The 10,393-nt window shown below is 44.4% G+C and overlaps 1 protein-coding gene across 1 annotated transcript in view; it reads right to left on the reverse strand.

Annotated features, from left to right (window-relative positions):
• The window catches only part of UBA6 (ubiquitin like modifier activating enzyme 6), an 81,170-nt gene extending 78,697 nt beyond the window's left edge, over positions 1-2,473 (reverse strand). The window contains exons 1-2 of the mRNA XM_068233485.1: positions 2,306-2,473; positions 1,468-1,535 (exon numbers count right to left, since the gene is read on the reverse strand). Coding sequence (XP_068089586.1) covers positions 1,468-1,535; positions 2,306-2,473 — 236 coding nt within the window. The remainder of the gene's footprint in view (positions 1-1,467; positions 1,536-2,305) is intronic.
• Between the last annotated feature and the right edge of the window lie 7,920 nt (positions 2,474-10,393).

The raw sequence follows: 10,393 nt of genomic DNA on the forward strand, positions 1-10,393 counted from the left end.
TATAGACTCAAAGGACAACTGTAATGAGAGTGATATGGAGGCTGCCATATTAATTGCCTTTTAACAATACCAGTTGCCTGGCAGCCCAGATGATCTCTTTGGCTGCAGTAGTGTGTGAACAACACCAGAAACAAGCGTGTAGTCAATCTTGTCACATCGGATAATGTCATAAACACCTGATATGCTGCACTTTGTTCAAATTTATGGCTAAAAGTATTTGAAGCAGAGAATCAGCAGGTCAGGCAGGCAACTGGTATTGCTTAAAAGGAAATAAATATGGCAGCCTCCATATCCCTCTCGTTACAGTTGACCTTTAAGACGTTTACCAGTGCTAAGGATATAGCTATGCACTCACCTACATGCTGGTTACTCTAGGGTTAGAATCAGGGATGCTCATCCGGATTTCGGATATTCCGGTAACCCGGATATCCGAACTTTTTTCGGCTATCCGATTCCGGATTTTTTTTTTTAAAACCGGATAGCTATCTGCGGATATTTTCACCCATGATCCGGATATCCGCGGATTTACCAGATAACCGAATCCGGATAACAGTTTCGATGAAAAAAATTCCTCCTCTTGCCTTTTGTGTTCAACAGTTGTCCGAAGAAAACCCCAGATAGCCATTTAGCAGCAAATACATTCACACAGTCCATGTGGCACAATTGGTTAGTGCATTTGGCTGTTAACCGAAAGGTTGGTGGTTCAAGCCCACCCAGGGATGGCCTTGCCTTTTGTGTTTTGTGAAGGAAACTAATGTACCCTTCTTAAACTTGAAGATTGTATACAAATGTAAGCAGACTGCAGAGTGGCGCAGCAGAAGTGTGCTGGGCCCATAACCCAGAGGTTGATGGATTGAAACCATCCTCTGCTAGGCATGATTTCATTTTTGCACCTCGCTTTATCGCATGGGCAAAACGGTTTCCATAGCCCTGTAAAAGAAAGTGTAATAAGGGCCCTGCCGTAACATAGATATTACGGTAGCTAAGACTACTCCTGGGCCTTTATTGTAGTTGAAGAGATGAGTGAAATGGCTGGCTTCAGCCTGTAATGTTAGTTGACCTGGGTTTGATTCCCGGCCAATGGTGGTATAGCAGTGAGGAGAGCTGCCTTCTAAGAAGTGGTTTAATGAGTACATTTTTACGCGTTATAGGTGTTAAGGTTCCCTTTAAGCAAATTTTGACAGCTCATGGACACCAAATATATTCATTCAAGACATCTATAGCTGCCAAATGGGCAGTGAACAGAGCTGGCTGAAGTGTGACATGTTGCAGAATGCTACGTACACCGGTTTGTGACTAAAGCAACCCATTATGGTCAATTAAGGCCAGCACCTCTGCATTAGCCTCTATATGTATAGTGGCTGCAAAAGTTGATGTTCTGGAGAAGTCAAACCCTCAGCAAAGCCACAAATATGCTCAGGAGAAAGTCAAATTTACAGTGCATGGTACATTTAAACAAAAAATTACCTTGGAAGAAATTCTTCTTTACTCATTTGTTCCAGTGGTTTGACAATGTCCACAACATCTACAAACAGCTATACAAGTGTGGAAATTGTAGAAGGAAAGAAAAAAAAAATTCACAAAAAATTAGTGTGAAGATACAGATAAAAATTGACATTTAGTGCTCGACACGACTAGGAGACACTGGGAGACCTGCCAGGCACACACATATTTTCAAAGACGCAGTGTGGGGAAATTCGAGCAGATAGATCCCTCTCTGATCAGATGATTGTAGAGAGATCCATGTGTTGGCCATATCGGCCAGTGTATGGCCAGCCTTACAGTCTCTTATGGCAAGGGGAGTTAGGAGCATTCTGTGGTCTTGTTGGAATAAGGTTATAGTCATCTAAGGATGACATCCTATAAATGTGCTCTGGATGTGGTAGATGTAGGTATAATGATTGAAAAAAAAAAAGACCTAATCCTATAAAGACTCTTTATCTTCATTTGTTCTGATGCCACTAGGTTTTATGTCTGCATATGAATTTACACATTGAATAGTGAAGTTGCCAATTGCAGTTAACTTTTTCAATAATAATAAAAAAATATATATTATATTACATTACATTTGGTTTGTCTCTTTTCAATTACGATATCTTTGCTGCTTTCACGCAAAGTGCGACCACAAGCTCTAACAAAATACAGCATGATGACAACAGAATATTTCTAGGATTCATAAGCCTATGATAGTCTCCTCAGTCAGCACGATCATGGCTGTCACTGAAAAGTTGATTCAGAAAAGACAATATGAAATGAAGTGTAAATTATGATCCTCATATAGTACTTAATAAACCTAGACACATACCCACTGCTGCAAAGGAGAAAATTTTCCTGTCACCGCTTTGAGAACTTCTTGGCTGGCAATTCCACCCATGGCAGCTGCTAGAGGAGCCAAGAAACCTCTAGATGTCCAGGACAACCACTTCACCAATTGCTCATCCAGCACTGGCTGAAACACAGGAATACATTCCATAGTATAGATGCAAGCAAGACAAATATTTCAACCAGTCAACACGTTATGATGGCCAACTTGTGCTTGTATGGCCTCGTATCTATTGGTGCCACCAATTTGCGTCTCAAGGAATAAGTAGTCATTGTTGGTTTAAGGCCTGAGTACACAGTCATGTTCACGTAGAGGAGATTTAAAGGACCACAATCGTGAAAAACTGTAAAATACATACCTACAAAATGTAGTTTTTCCCAGGGTAGAGCACACTATAACTACTTCAAGACCAAACCAATTTTCACATATCTGCATGGCTCCCATTAGACAATAACTTTATTACTACTTATAACACCTTAATGATCTATATTTTATTTTGTTTTGGTTTTTTTCAGGACAAAATAGGCTTTTAGTGTGTGATAATTTTGTTTAGTAATTACCTTATTTTCTATGCATTTTAAAAGGGAAAAAATAGAAATAAAAAGAACACACTATTTCTCAATTTACATCCATTATAGCTTTACAATAAACAGTGCTACCTATAAATTAAACCCATAATTTTTATTTGTTTATCCATCCTAGTTATAACAATGTTTAAAGTATGTTGCTAGCACAATGTATGGTGACAATATTGTATTTGAAAACAAAAGGTGCCTTTTTTCTGGTTTTCATTTTTTACTTTCTCACTGTACACTATCGATGATTATAAGACCTTGTTTGCAAAATTAATAGTAATAAACCCTCATGGCATGCATATTTAAAAAGCCAAGTTCCTAAGGTAACAATATAGGTTTTTTCTTTTAAATACTGTCACTTTGTGTTCATTTTACAAGTCTTTTATTTTGGTACAGAATATGGAAAAAATTGCCTTTAATTCAGTTTGTGACTACAAAAAATACACAGGACATGGGCCTCAACTCTAAATTTCTATAAACTCTATTCTATTACTTATCACGGTTAAAATGCTACCACTTATGTCTCTTGTAGTTTTGCTAACATTTTCCCAAGTTTGATCATCATTTTAAAATTTACTTTTTTTAAATTTATTTTGGATTGAGTTTGTCCCCACTTATTTTTAATGTAACGTGTGTCCCAGCTGTAAGACCTGTCAGGAATATACTGGGGTGCTTATGATGTAAGGATAATATTTTCATTTGCCTGTCTGACTGCTATGTACCGTACTTCAGATGCGTATGTATGGGTCATCGTCTGGCTTTGGGGGAAGCTGTACTTGTCTGTGTGACAGTGTGGAATACAATTACCCTCAGTTCCTCGGAGAGCAGGGAGCTAATTAGAAGCCCTATTGTCCCATTATACCAATCAGGACATAGTCAGGGAACTTCAAAGACCTACATTTGCATCTAAAGAGGACTTCAGTGAATAATGCTTGGGTAATAAGACAATGGCAGAAGTGAAGTGTGTTGAAGTCCTTGACACTTGAAACATTTACACTTCTGTTGAGGAAGTGAAGAACTGTAGGCTAAGTCAGGAAGAGTAGCTGCACCAAAAGTTGGCATGTGTGTTAAACACTATTTCATTGTGAGGAAATTGAATTATTGCTGGAGGTGCAAGCTATACCCTGTAAATTACATCTATTGGAAGTCTTTTCATGTATGTGGGCTATTGTACATTTTTCGCAGGTGGATGTTAGATCTCTGGAGATCCAATTATGACTGAGGATGTAATTAAATCTAGCTTCCCCCCGTCCACACAGGCTTACAGCCTCGAGGCGAATATTTCATTATAAAAACCAGGGGACATCTACCTCAAATCAGTTCTCTTCTGACGGTAGCGGCGGCTGGACTCCCAGCCTAAGCTAGTGGACTCCTGGTCTAGCCAGAACTGTGTCCGTCCACACAAAAGTCCACGATTCTTCTATCTGGATCCCTTTATTTTGGTAAGCAAAATCGCTTTGTGTGTTATCTTTGTAACTTTTATCTTGTAACTATTTTTACTTTGTTTTTTTGTAATCTTTTTGTATATATATTAAGTTCTGCACTGTTCTATGTTTTTCTGGAATATTAAATTATTATTTAATAAGCTTGACTTCTGCCGTACTAAACTAACACTCATAGCCTAGAAGAGACTGAAGTGTAACCGTGTATAAGTTTCATGCCTAATTGTACGCTTGAGCAACACTACCGTATGAAATTGTAATTGCATTGTGTGTGGGGGCGTTTGTCATACGTTGGCCTAAGCGCGCAGCTGACCCAACGTACGAACAACGCCAGTGCGAGTAGCGACAGCAGAGTGGCTAACAGTATCGTTCGGAACGACTGTTAGTGGGTCCTTGCTTCACGACAGTGTAAGATTGCAACTGTGTGTGTGTGTGGGTGCGTGGCGTTCCCGTATTTGGCCTAAGCGCAAAGCTGACCCGAATACGAAAACGCGGAGTGCGCGCTGAGGACTCAACAGCAGAGTGGAAGTGTCTAGCGAACCGCTAGTGGTGGCAGTGAGAGGTGTTCGGAGGGGTCCCAGCCTTGTTTTAGCTTGACTAAGGCTGCTTCCCCTCTCAGTCTGGTCAAACCCGCAGTCGGGAACCATATACGCAGGCGTGCCGCGGGCCGGTTCCTGACATAATTGGCTGGCAGCGGTGGGATCGTTTAGTACATTAGTACACAGTTTAGCTCGCTATTCTGAGTACTAAAGGCTGGAAGCTTGCTAGAAGCAACTAGCCTACAGAAGTCTACTCAGTGCAGAATCTATATACGTTTTTTTTTTGTTCAAAGATACACACTTGGTGTTTTGCTTTCCCTTCCCCCCCTTTTTTTTCCTTTTTATTTTTTGCAACACGATGGCTCAGAAAGCATCCAGCTATGCAAGGCAAAACAAAGAGATACTACTCAACCTGTGTGAGCACAAAGGCATCGAGACGGTGAGCGGCCAGACTAAGGAGCAGTTAGTTCGTGCGCTCGAGGAGTATGATGAGGCAGAGCGAGCCCGTGCTTCAACGTCAGCGGATGCAGCTCACGAAGCGCCAGAGGAGGAATCGCTCCCGCCACAGAATGCGAGTGGAGACGATGTCCTGGACGATCCACCAAGCAGGGAGATGCCATCTCTGGAAGCTACTGAACTCGGCTGATCCTGAACTGCGCCTAAAGCTGATCCTACTGCACTGACAGGCAGAGGAGGGAAGAGCTGAACGGCGACGCCAGGCCGAGAGTGAAAGACGCCAGGCCGAGAGTGAAAGACGCCGGGCAGAGGAGGAGAGAGCTGAACGGCAACACCAGCTGGAGCTGGCTAAACTTCAGCAGCAGAACCGGTCTGCTGGACCCGCAGAACGCGAAGGTGAGCGAGTCCACCGAATCCCCCTGGATAAGTTCCCCGCTATGGACAAAGACTCTGACATAGACACTTTCCTACAGGGGTTTGAAAGGACTTGTCGGCAGTATGGGGTGCCCCGTGAGCAGTGGGCAAGATACCTCACACCAGGGCTGAGAGGCAAGGCCCTGGAGGCATTTGTGAGTCTCCCCCAGGAGGAAGAAACAGACTTTGAGGCAATTAAGAAAGCCATCATTGCGCGATACCACCTCACGCCAGAGGTGTATCGCAAACGTTTCAGGACAGTGCAGCGAGGTCCTAATGACAGCTACCTGGATCATGCTTGCAACCTGCGCACTGCCTTCCAGCAGTGGCTAAAAGGACTGTCAGTTAAAACCTTGGATGCCCTGCAGGAGCTGATGATAAAAGACCAGTTCCTACACACCTGTCCTGTTGAGGTCCGGCTGTTTGTGCTGGATCGAGAACCAAAGACAGTGGATGAGGCTGCGGAAATGGCCGATGCCTACACCGCCCATAGAGCACCTGAGTCCCGGAGGACTACTACGCCCAGCTGGAGAGGAGAACAGATTGCTAAACCTTTGTCACCCAGCACCCAGAGGAGGCAAGCACCGCTGTCTCCTGGATTCAAGCAACCTGACACTCGGAAATGCTTTGTATGTGACAGGGTGGGTCATATCAGCACGACTTGCCCAGAGAGGAAGAGGGAGGCCCCAAAATCCAGTGAGGCCTCAAACGCCAGTGAAGTCCCAACGGCTTTGTGTGCTACCAGGAATGCCACTGGCTATGCAGAGAATCTGCAGCTTGTCACGATTGGGGGTACAGTTGCCACTGGGCTGAGAGACACTGGAGCAGAAGTGACTCTCATACATCCCCAGCTTGTGAACCCGGAGCAGTACATACCTGGGAAAATGATTGCTGTCAGAGGAATTGGGGGTGTCACCCCAGCAATACCCACCGCCTTGGTCCACCTGGATTGGGGGGCCGGCAGCGGACTGAAAGAAGTTGGGGTAACTGACAAAATCCCCACCAACGTTTTGCTGGGTACTGACCTGGGACGGTTAGTGGCCCGGTATGAGACTGCTCCAAACCCTGTGGAGCCCGCCTCCCCAGCAGAAGTTCAGGACTCTTGCAAGGTACTGTTTGATAATGCTGTGCAAGTGGGGAGTGCTGGCGAGGCCCCAGGGGCTACGGACTGTATGCTAGGAGCCAGCCCTAGTGAGTCTCCATTGCCTAGGCCTGGAGTGGGACATGTTGATACAAAGAATGCAGAAATTGATAATGTCATTTATGACGCCCGGACTATCGATGCGATCGCTGCAGGAACTGTTGATGCTACTGGTGAAGGGCTGAGTACCACTGTGTATAATGCTGCAGATAATGTTGATGTTTTATGTGAGGGCCCAAATGACCATATACGTAGGGTTGATTATGCTGATGTCACCTGTGTTGTGCTACATAATGCTGTGTGTCATGTGGACACTCCGTCAGCTGCAGGAGTAACCAGCGGCGCTCGCTGGGCTGCAGCAGGTGGACTGTCCACTGAAGGGGCAGATGGCACCAGGCCAGATCCTCCCCCTTCAGATGGTTTCAAAACCAAAGGCGATGTGATTTACGATGTGTGTAATGTGGGCGCTCCCTCAGCTGCCGTGGTAACCCGCAGCGCTAGCGAGTCTACAGCACAGGGACTGTCCACCGAAGTGGCAAATGCTGCTGGGTCAGCCACATCTAATTCGGAACTTGGCCCTGAGGGCCCAGGAGCCTCTCCGTCTGCAGCCTTCCTAGAATGTGTGACAGGCAGCACTGAGCTCTCTGGGGCTGTTCGATTTGACAGCAGCCTGGAAGAGCGCAGGTCACCAGCTGGGAGGGGCGGGCTGAGAGGGTTCTGGGAAGTTATTCCCTCGGAGCTGTCCGAAGGGGAAGAGGCAGACCAGCAGATAATCGATCCCCAAAGGGACCGAGAGATAGCTCCTGCCACTATAGAGAAAGTGCGTGTAGCGACGGTTGGAACCCTCCCCCAGCTGCAGCACTGTCTCTATGGTCGCGAATTCACGGTTGTCACTGACCCTCATTCCCCTGGTTGGTTACGTCAGGTTGTCAGGGGCAATGACACATTGCAGCAACCTGACCTAGCTTTCCAGTCCTGTAGCTTGGAGCTAAGGAATTACCCCCCCAGGCCCGGCCGTCAGTGTCGGCTTTGGCAGGACGATTCGTTAGAATCATCTGCCGGCGCCATTTGGAACAGGGGAACAGGGGTCAGGAATATACTGGGGTGCTTATGATGTAAGGATAATATTTTCATTTGCCTGTCTGACTGCTATGTACCGTACTTCAGATGCGTATGTATGGGTCATCATCTGGCTTTGGGGGAAGCTGTACTTGTCTGTGTGACAGTGTGGAATACAATTACCCTCAGTTCCTCGGAGAGCAGGGAGCTAATTAGAAGCCCTATTGTCCCATTATACCAATCAGGACATAGTCAGGGAACTTCAAAGACCTACATTTGCATCTAAAGAGGACTTCAGTGAATAATGCTTGGGTAATAAGACAATGGCAGAAGTGAAGTGTGTTGAAGTCCTTGACACTTGAAACATTTACACTTCTGTTGAGGAAGTGAAGAACTGTAGGCTAAGTCAGGAAGAGTAGCTGCACCAAAAGTTGGCATGTGTGTTAAACACTATTTCATTGTGAGGAAATTGAATTACTGCTGGAGGTGCAAGCTATACCCTGTAAATTACATCTATTGGAAGTCTTTTCATGTATGTGGGCTATTGTACATTTTTCGCAGGTGGATGTTAGATCTCTGGAGATCCAATTATGACTGAGGATGTAATTAAATCTAGCTTCCCATAGTCCACACAGGCTTACAGCCTCGAGGCGAATATTTCATTATAAAAACCAGGGGACATCTACCTCAAATCAGTTCTCTTCTGACGGTAGCGGCGGCTGGACTCCCAGCCTAAGCTAGTGGACTCCTGGTCTAGCCAGAACTGTGTTCGTCCACACAAAAGTCCACGATTCTTCTATCTGGATCCCTTTATTTTGGTAAGCAAAATCGCTTTGTGTGTTATCTTTGTAACTTTTATCTTGTAACTATTTTTACTTTGTTTTTTTGTAATCTTTTTGTATATATATTAAGTTCTGCACTGTTCTATGTTTTTCTGGAATATTAAATTATTATTTAATAAGCTTGACTTCTGCCGTACTAAACTAACACTCATAGCCTAGAAGAGACTGAAGTGTAACCGTGTATAAGTTTCATGCCTAATTGTACGCTTGAGCAACACTACCGTATGAAATTGTAATTGCATTGTGTGTGGGGGCGTTTGTCATACGTTGGCCTAAGCGCGCAGCTGACCCAACGTACGAACAACGCCAGTGCGAGTAGCGACAGCAGAGTGGCTAACAGTATCGTTCGGAACGACTGTTAGTGGGTCCTTGCTTCACGACAGTGTAAGATTGCAACTGTGTGTGTGTGTGGGTGCGTGGCGTTCCCGTATTTGGCCTAAGCGCAAAGCTGACCCGAATACGAAAACGCGGAGTGCGCGCTGAGGACTCAACAGCAGAGTGGAAGTGTCTAGCGAACCGCTAGTGGTGGCAGTGCGAGGTGTTCGGAGGGGTCCCAGCCTTGTTTTAGCTTGACTAAGGCTGCTTCCCCTCTCAGTCTGGTCAAACCCGCAGTCGGGAACCGTATACGCAGGCGTGCCGCGGGCCGGTTCCTGACAAGACCCACAAAAATGTATTCTACAATTCGTCATGGTTAAAGTGATACCACATGTGCTTCATTTAGTAACAAACTGGTGATGTACTCTCCACAACTACACTAGACATTTAGTGGATAAAATTACTTTTTTCCTGTGTAGCTGTCACTTACAGAAGATAGTGAAAAATCAAACTGATCATATAGATTTTGGACTAGTCCATCTCCTCACGGGAGACGCTCAATATTACCTTTATTCCACACAAAACACTCCCTGGAAATGATCTATACAAAGATGATGGCCATCCTGCTTACTCACCGCACACTATTTGGGCAGTTAGACTAAGTAACTACTGTTCAATAAGTGATTTTGTAGATAAAGAAATACTTGAGAATACCCCATGAGGAGGTGGGCAAGTCTTAAACCTTTCTAGCCTGTCAGATTTTCACTACCTACCGGAAGGGACAGCAACATAGGAAAAAAGTAACGTAGTGCATTTTATTCTGGGAGAAATGTACATTTTCTAATTTGTTTTTATAATAGCTGTCCTTTAAATCACAGAGAAAATTGTAAAAGGTGCAACAGTCTAATCTCCTTGTAAAAGGTGCAACAGTCTAACCACGAGAGCACAGGCGGATTCTAATCAACAAAAATTTCAGTGGACTTATGTGAAAATATCGCCCGAAACAGCTCTTGGCCAGTGTCTGTTGGCGTTTGACATGTCCATAGGATGACTTTAACCTATTATTGCTGCTGTCACACGAGGAGTTTTGGACATATTATTTATATGAGGATTATTGCTTTGTTTGTAGATGGTCTAGTGCTCAGCTTTCTGTATAGGAGGATCTGTACTAATAAGGTGAAACCACAAAACAGTGGTTTGATTCCAAAGTTTAGTATCACACTTTATTGTATCCAAAAAAATCTTTTTCGAAAAGGTAAAAAAACTTTTTTTGTATATATCACTAAA

This window comes from Hyperolius riggenbachi, chromosome 1, assembly GCF_040937935.1.
Source record: "Hyperolius riggenbachi isolate aHypRig1 chromosome 1, aHypRig1.pri, whole genome shotgun sequence".
In the NCBI taxonomy this organism is placed as follows: domain Eukaryota; kingdom Metazoa; phylum Chordata; class Amphibia; order Anura; family Hyperoliidae; genus Hyperolius; species Hyperolius riggenbachi.